The following is a 15672-nucleotide window of genomic DNA, read 5'->3' on the forward strand; positions in this document are numbered from 1 at the left end:
CAACATTCAAAGTACCTACAACCACCCAAATGTGTCAGACAAGATATGTGGCAAAAGCCATTCAAAAGCACTACAAGCCTGAGCAAGAAGCTTCTGCAAAGGCATCATACGTAAGAAGATCTATGGACACAAACTTGGACAAAATAACATATTTCTGGGACTTAGTGAAAATCTCAGATTTTCACCAACTGCTTATGCTCTGAAGCATTTTGACAGCCTCCAAAATGATATCTACAGGAAGTGAAAATGCATGAAATTTAACAGAGAGCTAGACAAAACCAAAAGCTCACAAACCTTAGTTTGTTGCTGGGGCTGATTCCTAACACATGAGCTTGTGCAACCACATCAACAAGGGAAGAAAATAACAGCAGCTTCTCAGACTTAGTGAAAATCACAGATTTTCACAAAGCTGGCAATTTCAACCAAGTGTCAACTTTGACAAGGCACAACAAGTTCATACAAACCCCTATGCATAAAACAAAGACTCCATGTTGTAGAGGGGTTCACCCACTACTACCACATCAAGGATTCATCCTCATAGGCCCAACACACCACATGGCACCAAGCTCTAAACATAGCATCAAGACAGAAAAATGACAGTTTATGAAGTTGCTCTAAAGTGAAATCTGATTTCACCAGTGGATTCCTGGGACGATTCTACCCCAAATCCATATATATTACATGGGTACTTGCATGGAGAAAGTAGGCATAAAGCTAAAATAAAAATCAACCTAGAATCACATGAGCCCAAATATTGCATTATCACATGTGATCAAGCATGTGTTGCAACTCCTCCACCTACCATGCACGCACACAAGCCACAAGTCCAATGGTGAACATGAGGGGGTTATACCTCATGCACATGTGCCTTAGCACACCACCACACACACACATACATGCATGCATCACTAGTGCTCATGCACACACACCTACACATGCACTACTCCACTAGATCAACTATTCACATCTCATCTACACACACACACACACCTAGGTGTCCAAGAGGACACCCCATTGTTACTAAAGCAACCATGACACCTTGTTCATGTGTGTGTGTCACACACACACATGCACCACAATACACACACACATACACAACATACTACATCCTCACACATCAACACATGTGCACACTCACACTACATACTCACATAAGCTAAATAAAAGGATAAACCTACTGGTTTGTGATGAAGCACAAAACAACTTGCTGCCCAAGGCATGCCAAGTGAATTAACACAGCCAAAACAGCAAAAAAAATAAAGGGGGTGCCCTGGTTCAAACCCCCAAACTCCTGTGTCAATGCTCTACACACGCACCACTGGGCTATCGCAGGGTAGCTGCACTATCAGAGGGGTTAACCCTCTTAGACACACTCTGCCAGGCAATCTACAGCAAAGGGGAAAACCACAGAATAAAAAGGGGGCACTGGGTCTCGAACCTCAGATCTGCCCGTTGCGCGCGTGGGAACGAAGCCAGCTCAGCTAGTGCGGTGCTACTGTCCCAAAAGGGGATCCTTGACAAGAAAACACACTACAAGGGGGAGGCTTGCTCTGCTTTGCAGAGAGACACCGACGGCGAAGCTCACCGGAGCGTGGCCTCCTACACGCGACAGCCACACCTACGGGAATCTACCATCGACTACACTATGCCGCCGCGAAGGGAGCCTCGGCCACAATGCAAAGGAGCGAGCCCATGCACGCGCAAGCCACAACAGCTGCGGCTGCCGCTACATCGCCGGAGCTTCACACGCAAAATCGCTCTACCACCAGCGACACCAATCGGAGACTCGAGGAGAAGGAGAGGGAACAGGGGAAAGCTTGCTCACCCCATGCGTCGAGGACGACGGCTCATTGGAGAGGATGAAGGTGACGAAGAGGAAGAAGGCACTGCGGAAGACCTCGTCGGAGCAGAGGAGAAAGAAGGGCCGTCGTGGACGTCGTGGATGCAGAGGCGATCGACGGCTACTTGCTGCGGGAATGGATCCTCCTTGTTCACCGTGTTCTCCTGGTGCTGTCGGGGAGGAAGGAAGGCGACAACCTCACCGGGGTCCAGCCATGGCGGAGGAGGATCTCGGGCTTTCCTCCTGACGATGCGAGGGAGAGAGAGGAGGGAGGAGAAGGGTTAGAGCTTCGATGGGGAGCTCATGTAGCTTTATAGGGCCTCGGGAGGCGAGCTTGAGCCACAAGATATGGAGAAGGGGGAGATCGGCGGAGGGGATCGTCGCCGTATAGTGGTGACGACAGCGGGAGGAAGAAGGGTTACGCTACGGGTCGGCGTTGGCGACAAGTTGGAAGAGGTCGAGATGGAGGAGGAAGCCAGCTCACCTATGCTCACTTAGGCCCGCTAGAGAAAATCAAAGAAAAGGGGGGTTCCTTTAATTAAATCCACACCACAAACACAAAATGCCGTGAGCCACACATGCACAAGAAAAACAAAATAAAAATACTCTGGGCATTAGGGAATTATGCCCTAATTAAATAAAATGTAAAGATGATTTTTGGGGCACTAAAATTAATTACAAAACAGCATTATTTGAATCTATTTTTTAGTTAAAACCCCATATAAACAGAGTTTGAAAACCCCCTAGACATAGCACCACATGCACAAGAAAATGCTCTAAATGATCTACATTTTAAAATGAGGTTTAGAGCAAGTAAATCTTGAGCTCAAGAAAATAAAAAAGACGAGGTTTTGTTGGAACCTAGTTTTTTGGAAGAACAAGCAAAGTTGAAACCCAAGCTTTGCAAACCACTTCACACACCACATGCACTCATCACACCACGCATATGGATCAACACAACAACAACACAAGAATGGTATGAATGCTATGGATGGCATGAATGCAAAGGGGAGACATGAAATAAGCCACATGAAATGATAATTCCATAGCATGACATCATGGATCCAAACATGGAAGGTTCCAAATATGGCAATGTTACACTTGGGGCATTACAAACATTGCCCAAAGCTCTCAATGGAAAATATTTGAAGAGGTATTATCCTAGCATGTGACAGGAAGCCTGATGATGTTATGGCCGATGTAAATATCGCCCTGAAGAATTTGGCCGATGTGTTATATGTACATTGTCCTAAGCAAAAAAAAATAAAAAATTGGGCGATGTGTTCTTTGGACATTGCCCTAAGAAATCATACGGCCGTTGAAATTATCGACATCGTACTACGGTACTGTGGTAGTATTTTGATAAATATAACTGTACCAAAATCAGGAGGGCATGTGTTTATGGTATAATTTCGCTAGTTAATTTGGGAGAGGAGCCAAATTAATTTAATCATTAGTTCAGATAACTTCTTGAATTTGTTAAGAATTATATCACAGGTGTGCGTGGACATAGGACAAGTCCTAGCTGGGATCAGAAATATTTGGAGGAACATCATTGCTACGTGGGATAAGTCATCAACGGCCTCAGAAGTACGTCAAGATGAAGGATGTATAAAATTAATGCCATCATGCGAGGCTTGATGAGAATCAGTACAAACATCACGGCGACAGATCAAGCATATGAAGCTATTTATTTGGCACAAATATATGGAGTTTTGCATGGATTAGAGGCTACCGAGGACAAGTGTTGGCATTGACCTACAATGCAGCTGTTTAAAGATTGCTACCAAGCTGAAGGAGTTTTTGGCATGAGCGAATGAGTTATGTACGTGAAAGTGCACAACACAAGTAGGATGACTAATCATTATTATATCATGTGATAGCGACGTGGGCAGTATATTTTATTCATAAGGCAAGAAGAGTATATGGCCAGGAGGGGTCGCCGGCTCATTCAAAACGGAAGTATATACGTGGTAGTACAATTAAGATGACCTGATTAGATTCTAATCGGTTTAGATTTTAGAGTTCTATATGCATACGACAAGGGCTACCTTGTATACGCGAAAGTTCAGCCTGCCTTGTATATATTAGCAAAAGGATCCGTGCGTTGCAACGGAAAAAAAACAATTATAATCTCCAATGATACTGATCATATTATGTCTTTAAAATTTTAGGGCATTTCTTGAAATGCATGAACATTTTTTGAATTAGCAACATTTTTTTCAATTGCACTCAAAAAATAACACACAAACTTTTTTTTAAATCATGAACTTTTATTGTTTTCACCAACATTGTTCTCAAAATTATGAACATTTTTCTGAATATGCGAATATTTTTACAAAAATCCTCAGCATTTTTTGAATTCACAAACATTTTATTTTTTTCTTCAAACTTTTATTTCAAAATTCCCAGTTTTATAAATTGCAAAAGTTTTTCAAAGTTCTAAATTATTTAAACTAAAAAATAGAACAGAAAAATGAAAATAAAAAAGAGACTAAAAACAGAGGCACGAACTGTTTTTAAGATTTTTACACGGACTTTTGTTTAAAATCGTTGACTTTTTTTATTTTATGGACATTTTCTCAAAGTTTAAACATTTTTTTATATGCAAACATTTTTCAAAACTCCTGAGTAGTTTTTGAATTCTCAAAAAAATAATCTTTTTTGAATATTTTATTTCGAAATTCTCAGTTTTTTAAAATTGAGAAAAGTTGCTTGAAGTTCTAAATTATTTAAAGTAGAAAAACAAAATGGAACTGAAAAGAAAAATAGAAAAACTAAACTAAAAAAACAGGCGCCCACGCATGGGCCGGCCCAAACAGGTGTGTTGCATATTTTTCCAACGCCTAGAGCGTAATATAGGAGGTGCCTACATGGGCCGGCCCAGTCCAGAGATTTTTCCTGTTTGAAACGTTTTTTACGACTTACAGGTGGCATTGGTGGGTAATTTTAGTCAACTTTAAGGGCAATTTGGATGACGTACGGAAGAAGCACTATTTGCTTTATTAGTAGGTAAGATAAGGCCACGGCCGATTGGAAAGCCTCATGCAATCGTTATACACAAAAAACCAATCTACTTTCACTTACCTTTTTCTCCATTGTTTCTTCACCGAGCCCTAGCAACCCTAGAGCCCGGATCATCTTTGTCGTTTTGCAGTGAAAAGCGGTCGTACTCTTCGACGAAACCAAGGAATCCTTTGTTGCTTTGCCTCGAAAGCATCCGTTCGTCGTCACGTAAGCACGACGATTAACGTGGTGTCGCGCGGCAATTTTGCACGGCACCATCAAGTACGGCGGCCCAAACATAGCTATGACATCCATGCAGAATCTATACATGTACTCAAGGCACATGGACTCACTCATCCGGACATACTCAGCAATGAGATCACCAGAGACTCCATATGCAAGCATCTGAATGGTAGGAGTGCATTTTTGACAAGAGGAGAAGCCAATCGTTTCAAGGGCATCCATCTTGCACTCGACATAGTTATCTTACTCAACCACCCACTCTCGAATACGGTTGAAAACATATCTAGCCATCCGAAAACGATGATGGAACAAGTGATGTTTGAAAAGCGGTTTTGGGGTCTCGAAATAGTCTTTCCAAAGTAGGAAATGACCACTCTCCCGATTTTGATTCAGCACCGGCATGTGCCCCGACATGGAGCCCTTAAATTATGGCCGCTTCATACTTACGCGGTCATGGTCGACCAGTTGAAAGGATCGATATGGTTGGCTAGAGGGGGGGTGAATAGACAACGACCACTTTTTAACTAATCTTAACAAGTTAAGGTAAACACTAAACGAGTGCTCAAATAATATGACAAAGAGGTGACCCCAATAGAAGCTACCAACAAGACTTAATAAGACAAGTAAGATATAGTCACAAGTAAGAGCAAATACAAAGTAAAGGTTAGAGATAACCACAAGTGGAACCGATGGAGACGAGGATGTGTTACCGAAGTTCCTTCCCTTTAACAGGAAGTACGTCTCCGTTGGAGCGGTGTGGAGGCACAATGCTCCCCAAAAAGCCACTAAGGCCACCGTATTCTCCTCACGTCCTCGCACGATGCAAGGTACCGTGATTCCACTATAGGTGCCCTTGAAGGCGGCGACCGAACCTTTACAAACAAGGTTGGGGCAACTCCACACAAAGATTGGAGGCTCCCAACAAGACCACGAAGCTTCACCACAATGGAATATGGCTTCGAGGTGACCTCAACCGTCTAGGATGCTCAAACACCCAAGAGTAACAAGATCCGCAAGGGATAGGTGGGGGAATCAACTTTTCTCTTGGTGGAAGTGTGAATCTAGGCCTTCTCAACTAATCCCTAAAGAATCAACAAGTTTGATTGGCTAGGGAGAGAGATCGGGCACTTTTAAGCTTGTGGAGCAACAATGGAGCTTAGGGAGGTAAGAGATAGGGTTCCTCAGCTAGAAGAACCCTTTATATAGTGGGGGGAAAATTCAGACCGTTTTCCCACTCTCTCCCCGAGATCCAGCGGTACTACCGCTGGGAAGGAGCGGTACTACCGCTGCCTGGCGGTACTACCGCTGGATGCAGCGGTACTACCGCTGGGGCTTCCAGCGGTACTACCGCTGGCACCAGCGGTACTACCGCTGGCCCTTCCAGCGGTACTACCGCTGGAACCAGCGGTACTACCGCTGGCCCTTGGTAGTGCATAAGCACTACTACCGCCGAGAAAGTCTTCGCAAAAGGGTCCGTCCACGAACTACCGCTAGGTAGGTGGAACAGGGCACCTGGAGCGGTACTATCGCCAGCCAGGGCGGTACTACCGCCAGCCTGGCGGTACTACCGCTGACCAGGGGCGGTACTACCGCCAGCCAGCGGAACTACCGCTGGCTGCAGCGGTACTACCGCTGGCAGTCCAGCGGTACTACCGCTGGGGACCATTTTGCCGAGACGCAAAGAACAGAACGGCGAGGGCCGCTCCAAGGATAAAGGAAAGGGAGAAAATAGAGGTGTGCGTGTGCAAAGATAGATTCCACCCAAACCTTTCCACTACGGATCCCCTCTTAATAGTACGGCTTTCCTATGACTCAAATGAAGAGAATCTAGGATAGCGCCGTGCTTCCGTTCCCGAAGAGAGGAGTCGTGTCGTCTTGTGCCGTTGACGAATGTTGCCTGAAACCTTGACACACACGATTAGTCCTGTACGGTACTGTCATCAATCACCAAAATTACTTAGGCATAAATTATGCCTCAACACCAGTGCAACCGCCACCATCTCCTCCTCATGAAATGAAGAATCACCCGAATCCCCAAAAAGGTTGTAAAAAAATACTCATCATTGGAGTCCATTTGTACATTGGGCAAAGTGTTGAACACTTTACGGGCGTTGTGGAAGACTCCAGCTCGAGAGGAGCCTGAGGTCCCACCGAGAGAAAGGGGCGGAGCTAGGCGGCGACGGGAGACGAGGCTGCGGGTGGGGGGAGTCTACGAGGCGGATGGTTGGCGACAGCGTCAGAAGTGGGTGGCGGGGGTGGGAGACGGGGTGGACGGGTGATTTGGAGGCGAAGGAAGATGAGAAGAATGACGTACGTGCCACCCACTAATGGGCCAGGGGGAGGAGAAGAGGGGACAACATGGGCGTTCGTTCTATGTCTGTGGCGATACAATACGGTTCAAATTTGAGCCTGAAATGGACAGTGGACGGATAAAATATGGACAAGTGTTTGTTTAGATAGACGCGTTTGACGAACTTTTATGTATGTAGCGATCCAACAAACACGCCGAACGAATGAGTGACCTAGTTGGCTTGGTTGGAGTTGCTCTTTAGGTTGCCCGTAATGGAAGTATCATAGGTAGTATCATGCATGTCAACTACGCAATTTTGATGATGTGGCATATAATTAAATGAAGAAAGAGAGGATTGAGTATCATATCAATGATACCGCATCATATTAAATGTTGTGCTACTATGTGTCTTGCATGATAATAAATGAACCATCCTACGATACTATCATATGATGCTATGCATTACGGTTTTGGTATCATACACTAATATCATATGTATGATACTAGTATATGATACTACACATTACAACGAGCCTTAGAGGGTGCTTGGATACGTTTTAGTCCCATGACTAAAAGTAGTGGGACTAAAACTTGGTAGCCTCATCCATGCTTGGATCCAAATACTAAGGGCATCTCCAACATTTTGTTAGTTAGCTTGTTATTAAAATATGCCATATCATCAGCCAACACCATAACATACAACTACTTCAATGGGTTGTATCTAGTTTGTCCAATAAAATGTGAGGTAATAAATAAGGTGCTCTCTCATTCTACATTGGAGCTTGTGCAAGGGTGTTGGTTAATTTACATACTCCTCATTTATTGCATGACACATCATAAAAATTTATGTGTCAAAATTTACCAACAACTATCTTACAACCATTGGAGATGCCCTAAAGAGACTAAAATCAAGTTAATGAGCATTTATTATCCTTCAAATCCTTTAATCCAGAACTCGCATTGTTAAAAGAGCGGAGTTAAATGAGGAGAGAGAGGACTAATCCATATTTTAGTAAGGGTACCCCTGACTAAAAGATTTTAGTTTTAAAACTACTTTTAGCCTCTCTTTAGTCAGACTAGTTTTAGTCAAGCACCCTCTTATTTCTTCACCGTGCACGAACTAAGCAGCAATTGCGTTGGACTGACACCTTAAGTGAACGGCTGACGCGTACCCTCCAGAACTTTCGGCTGGCGGACCCCACGTGTCATGGAGTCGTGACATTCACGCCCTTCACACCCGTACAACAATAATTCAACCCGCCTTGGATCCCTTTTACTAGGCAGTGATTGGGCACACCCTACTATAAACGGGACCCAAGGGACGCAGTTTCTCATCGCCCCGTCCAAAACCTTTCTCCTTCTGTCCCGCAAACCCCCGAGAGATCACAGGATGTTCGGCTTCGGTCACCACGGCCACCATGGCCAGAACCCCCCCGCCCACGCTCCGCCCGCCGCCGGCGGCAACCAGCCCACCTTCAAGATCTTCTGCAAGGCCGACGAGGGCTACTGCCTCTCCGTCCGCGACGGCAACGTCGTCCTCGCCCCCTCCAACCCCCGCGACGAGCACCAGCACTGGTTCAAGGACATGCGCTTCAGCACCCAGATCAAGGACGAGGAGGGTAACCCCGCCTTCGCCATCGTCAACAAGGCCACTGGCCTCGCCGTCAAGCACTCCCTCGGCCAGTCCCACCCGGTTCGTCATCTTCTCTTTCCCCTCTCTTTTTTTCCCTCTTTCTTTCTTGAGAAAACATTCCCCTGTTATGGTTGCAACTATTCGTCCGTCCGGTTTCCGAATCTAGATTCGTTCTACTAGTGCTTATTAGTAATGGAAGTGGAATGATTTGTTTGGGTGTGCAGGTGAAGCTGGTGCCATTCAACCCGGAGTTCCTCGACGAGTCCGTGATGTGGACGGAGAGCGGCGACGTCGGCAAGGGCTTCCGCTGCATTCGCATGGTGAACAACATCCGCCTCAACTTCGACGCCCTCAACGGCGACAAGGACCACGGCGGCGTGCACGACGGCACCACCGTCGTCCTCTGGGAGTGGGCCAAGGGCGACAACCAGAGCTGGAAGATCCTCCCCTGGGGCGAAGAGGCCTACGCCGGAGGCAGCGCCAACGCACCACGCGGCGGCTCCTCAGAGCCCACCGTGCGCATCTTCTGCAAGGCCGACGAGGGCTTCAGCGCCACCGTCCGCAACGGCACCGTCGTCCTCGCACCTAGCAACCCCCGTGACGAGTACCAGCACTGGTTCAAGGACATGAGGCACAGCAACCGCATCAAGGACGAGGAAGGCTACCCGGCCTTCGCCCTCATCAACAAGGTGACAGGCGAGGCCCTCAAGCACTCCCAAGGCGAGGGCCACCCTGTAAGCAACCATCAATCAAAGCCACTTAAATCTTTTTCGATTCATTCATCACTTTCAGTTGCATAGAATCTTTTTCGATTCATTCATCACTTTCGCTTGCATAGAAATTGTTGGTGCCGGATCTGAAGTGATTAAGTAGAAATGTTTGGTTCGCTGTTGGATCCAACAGGTGAAGCTGGTGCCATACAACCCCAACTACCAGGACGAGTCGGTGTTGTGGACTGAGAGCCGCGACGTGGGCGCCGGCTTCAGGTGCATCCGCATGGTGAACAACATCTACCTCAACTTCGACGCTCTCCACGGCGACAAGGAGCACGGCGGCGTGCGCGACGGCACCTCCCTCGTGCTGTGGAAGTGGTGCGAGGGAGACAACCAGCGCTGGAAGATCCTCCCCTGGTGTAAGTGCCCCCTAACTCGCTCCCATTTGCTTGCTAGTGGAGAACTTGAATCTCCATCTTCGCTTGAAGAAACTGGTGGAGTAGTGGGTAGAAACGGATGGAGTTAGCTGATCTGCCATCTTTTGAATTATTTGCGTTCCCTTTTGGCGAAAATATTAATGTGTTTTATTGTTGCTTGTGCTTGCAGAAACGTGTCATGCTGCTGAAGCTGCATTGATCGCCACCGGGACACGGAGTTGGTAGAGATCAGCCTGTGATCTGTTGCCGTGTCGGTAGAATAAAAGTCGTGTGCGGTCGGTGGTGGTGATGCGTCCGTGAGTTTGTGTGTTTAGTTTCTGTCCTGTCGTTGTGTCCTGCTAATGCGAGTGTAAGCATTTGGCACCTGTGCTTGTTTTTCAGACCATGGATCCGTGATGAGAACCTCTGTACCGTGGCGTCATCCTTGCCTCTATGCGAATGGTATTTACTGTCTATCTACATCGGTGCGGATTTTTGGAACCTATGTGCAGGCTTCAGCCGATTAAGTAAAAAACAATTAAAAGTAGTAAAAAGAATCAGAAAATGTGAAACTTTTATCATAACTACATTGCCTACTGTATCCATGGGCGCACCCATGTCTCAAGGTGCGTTTTCGATATCTATATGGTCCTGCACTTGAGTACCAATGGTTTGTCATTGAATCGAGTAAAGTGTGTTTTAAACCTTAAGATTATAGAGGATGAGGCAAATGGACCCTGACGTTTAAATCCCGAAAATTGATACCCTGACCTTTGTAGATGTCGGTATTTTTTACCCTTAGGACGTTATCCCGATCCCGGTCGTTTTTTACCCTTGGGCTGTATCCAAAAATCATTTTTTACCCATAGGACGTTATCCCGATCCCGGTCATTTTTTACCCTTGGGCTGTATCCAAAAAAAGAAGAAGACCGGAATGACTGATATCGTCCTGCGCTAGCCTACAGCAAGTTGCGAGTCGCCGGACCTAGCTCTCCCGCCACGCGTACGTGTTGAAATCGGGGTTCCACATATATTCAAGAAAAGGTTCGAAGAATGGGATACGTTCGTTCTTCAATCACGTTCAATCTTTCAACCTGGATACGTTCGTCCTTCAATCACGTTCAATCTTTCAACCTTACGGTGACTCTACGTGGGCGGCGTGGGCGGGAGCTAGGACGGCAATCTAGAGCACACAATAGCGTACTCAGGTTCGGTCCACCTCACGGTGTAAAACTCCATTCCTGTTTGGATAAATTACTCGAGGTGGAAGACCGATATAAAGATGGATTCTTGCCTTAATACAACACACTTGACTCTGGATTCCCCTGGTACGGAGGCTGGGCTGGGCCTCTCTTTTATAATGGCCTTGGTCCTCTTCCCTCGAAAACACATCCGGAGGCCTTGGTCCTCTTCCCTCGAAAACACATCCGGAGGAAAGTAAAGCCGTAACGGCCATTTTGAAAGGGACGAGACCGCGACCCGTCTTTAAAAAGGTGATCTTCGCATGCAAAAGCCTCTCTTCATGACACAGAGGTGGGCTCACGGGGTGACTTCCGTTATGTCAAGCCCCCAGCCTTGGTCCTCTTGCATCCATCAGGAACTCTTTGGATGGTTGCTCCGGAAACCCGCAGCTGGCCTCGGTTCCCTTAACATCAAAGGAGAAAAGCCTCTTCGTCTGTGCCCGCTGGCACCAGCCCTGATGCCGCGCAGCACGGCTCACGTCACCCACATGAGGAGGTTGGACCGTGCGACACCGGCAAGCCGCCCTTGGCAGATCCGCCCCTCGGGAGGAGGGGCATCGGGAGGTACTTCCTTCTCGCGAGCCTCGCGAGAAACCTTCCCGGGAGAGGGCCTCGCGAGCGGCCCCTCATGAGGAAGGGACCTCATGAGTGTCGTACCCCCGGGCCTCGATAGGGAGCGCCCTGAGGCCCGCAACGCGCAACGGGCCGTGGACTGCAGGCCGACGGGCCTGGGTACCCCCAGTCCGAGAGCCCTGAGAGTAGCCCCTGAGCCCACGGTGTTTACGGCTCAACAGACTAGGGCGAGACGGCGTGGGATCTCATGGCCCATGGGCCCGGCGCAGCACGTGGCGCGCATCGGGACACGGGGCGTGTGACCTTCCCGCAGTGCATCGATATTCGCCCTAGCTGGCATAAAGCAAGCACGTGGTGTGCTGTTGTCATTACTGTCTTCCACGCCATTCTCACATTCCTTCAACTTCTCCTTTCGTGCTAGGGTGCGCTAGATCCAATCTTCGAGCAAGTCGCCTCCTCGCCCCCTTCGCGGCTCCGGACGGCAAATGGCGCCTTCTCGCAAGATAGGGAAGGCCGCGACGCCTCCCGCGAGCGTCGCCACCACCTGGCCTGCTCTCATGCCTTCCCGTGTCTCGAAGGCGAAGGATCTGGATCTGGTGCTCCTGTTCGTGGCCAGAAACACGCATGAGGGGGGGGGGGGGACTGCCATCTGGCCAGGCTCAACGGTGCGGGGTAGCTTGGTGAGGCCTGCCTACCCCTTCCTCCTTCATAGCGTTTACGCGAGGCTGGTCCTGCCATTCTCCGACTTCTTCTACGCCATCCTTTCTCATTACCAGATCCGGGATCTGCATATTCAGCCTAACTCCATTCTTCTCGCCATCTTCGCCTTCTATTGTGAGGCCTTCGTGTTCTGTTTATTACTTTTAGTTTTATACCTTTTTCCTTTGTTTTAATCATTTGACAAATTCAATTTTATAGTTTGAAATTAATTCTTGTAAAATACATAACAATTGGAAACTAAACCAAATGAGTTGATTTTTCCTCTGGATTTATCTTGAAGATTTCTATCAACTATATATTATCATTTTGAAAGAAAATTGCATAATTAATTTTGCTCTTATTAATTTGAAAAGCACTACAAATAAACTCTGAAAAGGTTGAAATTTGGGATGGTATCATCTTTTCACCCACATAGAATGTGCTAAAAAGTTAAGGGGGTGAGAGCAAAAATTGGATGCACTTCGTGTACAAACTGGACAATCTCTTTCAAAGTAACACGGTTTTGAACAAAAACTCATCTGCTACAAAAGAATTTCATTTTAAAGCTTATTTCAACTCCAGACTTTTTGTGCATTCAATATGCACCATGCAAAGCCACATCATAAATTGTCAACCCTTTCTAAATTCATTTGGTATTTTTCATGCATTTAATGATTTTTTGAGCTAAATGACCCTGAATTTGAAAAGCACTACAAATGAACTCTGAAAAGGTTTAAATTTGGCTTGGTATCATCATTTCACCCACATAGCATGTGCTAAAAAGGCGAGAGAGTTACGGCAAAAACTGGATGCATTTCGTTTACAAACTGGACAATCTCCTTCAAAGTATGAGGGTTTCGGACGAAAACTCATGTGTTACAAATGAATTTAATTTTTAAACTTATTTCAACTCCACACTTTTTTGTGCATTCAATATGAACCATTCAAAGCCACATCATCAATTTTCAACCATTTCTGACTTCATTTGCTATTTTTCATGCATTTAATGATTTTTGAGCTAAATGACCGTGAAATTGAAATGCACTACAAATGAACTCTGAAAAGGTTGAAGTTTTGCATGGCATCATCATTTCACCCACATCGCATGTGCTAAAAAGTTGAGAGGGTTACGGCAAAATATGAATGCATTTCGTTTACAAACTGGACAATCTCTTTCGAAGTATCAGAGTTTCGGATGAAAACTCATTTGTTACAAAGGCATTTCATTTTAAGCTTATTTCAACTCCAAACTTTTTGTGTGCTCGATATGCATCTAAAAGCCACAACATTCAATTTTCAACCCTTTGTGACTTCATTTTCTATTTTCATGTATTCAAAGATTTTTTTGTGCTAAATGACCCTAAAATTGAAAAGCATTACAAGTGAACTCTGAAAAGGTTGAAATTTGGCGTGGTATCATCATTTAACCCACATAGCATGTGCTAAAAAGTTGAGAGGGTTACAAAAAAAATTGGATGAATTTCGTGTACAAACTGGACAATCTCTACCCGTTTCAAATGCCAAAATGCCAAAACACATATATACCCTAACTCTTAAAAAGATTCCCTACGGTTTGTCCAAAGTGGGAGTTTCCAGCTATAAGTCCGGAAACTCACTAGAGAAGAAAGTGATGAGGGTGAAGCCGGTCACATCCCAAAGTGGGTTCTTGGGGTACAAAACTTTTTGTTTACGTGTGTCCCTTTGCGCCATAACCATGGACAATCTTAACACTACTAGAAAAAGGCTATAGCTAATATGGACATTAATGGCGCACCATGTATGTGGTGCGCCACTCCTATATAGCAGTGGCGCACCAGATACAGGTGCGCCATTATTGTCCATATTACTAATGGTGCACCTTGTGTGTGGTGCGCCATTACTATCTTTGTCCTGGCCCCACACACTTTCCTAGACTTATCAGTGGCGCACCAGGGAAAGTGCGCCATTACTAGTTTTAACTAGTAATGGCGCACCACATCCACAGTGCGCCACTACTAACAATTTTTTTTCAGTTTTTTTCAAAACTACTAATGGCGCATTCTTATCAGGTGCGCCATTAGTAACCCTGGTTACTAATGGCGCATCCTTTGGGGGTGCGTCATTGGTAACCTGTGAGTAGTAGATATTTTTGACAGCCACTTTACACTCACTTTCCTCCCACTTCATTCTCTTCACCTCTACCAACCTTGTTGGTCTCGACTGCCTCCTCCTCCTCACCTCATTTGCACCATAGATTCACCCAAGTTAAGTGGTTAAATTTCCTTTTTTTGATAGGTAAGTAAGGGGAAAGCTTTCTTTATGTTCTAGATCTACTTTTTTCTCCCTCCAACGTGTACACACTTTTTATGGCCTAGATCTACGTATGTTTGTGGTGTTGCATATGTTTGTGTTTGCAGGTACCGGTATTTGAAATGCGATAGTTGCCAATATTTTCCCGGAATGTTGATTCATTTCCGTTTCGGCGAGAATTTGGCACTATGCATTCTTTTTGGTCTTATTTTTAGGCAAAGTCATGCCAATTTGTTTTTTGGTTCTGAAATATTGTTTTGCTCTACCTCGCAGGCGACCATGGTCCGCACGATGACCGAAGGCATCGTGAATAGGTTTTTGAGCTCCGTGAAGGCCGAGATGCTTCAAAAGAACGAGATCGAGATAAGATGTCCGTGTCGAAGATGCAAGCTGAAGAGCCTTATGGACCCGTATTCCATACAGGTGCGGGACCACCTGCTCGTGCGTGGTTTCATGGATGGCTATCGGTGGCAAGGTGATGAAGATGATTATGAAGTCGTCTATGTTGGAATTATGCCCTAGAGGCAATAATAAATATAGTTATTATTATAATTCCTGTATCAAGATAATCGTTTATTATCCATGCTATAATTGTATTGAATGAAGACTCATTTACATGTGTGGATACATAGACAAAACACCGTCCCTAGCATGCCTCTAGTTGGCTAGCCAGTTGATCGATGATAGTCAGTGTCTTCTGATTATGAACAAGGTGTTGTTGCTTGATAA

The 15672-nt window shown here is 45.9% G+C and overlaps 1 protein-coding gene across 1 annotated transcript; it reads left to right on the forward strand.

The window, feature by feature from the left end:
* The first annotated feature begins 8699 nt into the window (after positions 1-8699).
* LOC123448744 (ricin B-like lectin R40C1) lies at positions 8700-10621 on the forward strand. The gene is made up of 4 exons (XM_045125737.1): positions 8700-9072; positions 9237-9746; positions 9916-10144; positions 10332-10621. Coding segments are annotated over exons 1-4 (1044 nt in total). The 5' UTR covers positions 8700-8769; the 3' UTR covers positions 10334-10621.
* Positions 10622-15672: the final 5051 nt, after the last annotated feature.

Source organism: Hordeum vulgare, chromosome 4H, assembly GCF_904849725.1.
Source record: "Hordeum vulgare subsp. vulgare chromosome 4H, MorexV3_pseudomolecules_assembly, whole genome shotgun sequence".
NCBI classification, from domain to species: Eukaryota; Viridiplantae; Streptophyta; class Magnoliopsida; order Poales; family Poaceae; genus Hordeum; species Hordeum vulgare.

What these genes read in the sequence shown, in the direction of transcription:
- LOC123448744 (XM_045125737.1), top strand. Translation starts at nt 8,770, where the DNA reads ATGTTCGGCTTCGGTCACCACGGCCACCATGGCCAGAACCCCCCCGCC. An exon ending in CCCTCGGCCAGTCCCACCCG is followed by an intron (nt 9,073 to 9,236) that starts GTTCGTCATCTT and finishes TTGGGTGTGCAG; the next exon opens with GTGAAGCTGGTGCCATTCAA. An exon ending in CCCAAGGCGAGGGCCACCCT is followed by an intron (nt 9,747 to 9,915) that starts GTAAGCAACCAT and finishes TGGATCCAACAG; the next exon opens with GTGAAGCTGGTGCCATACAA.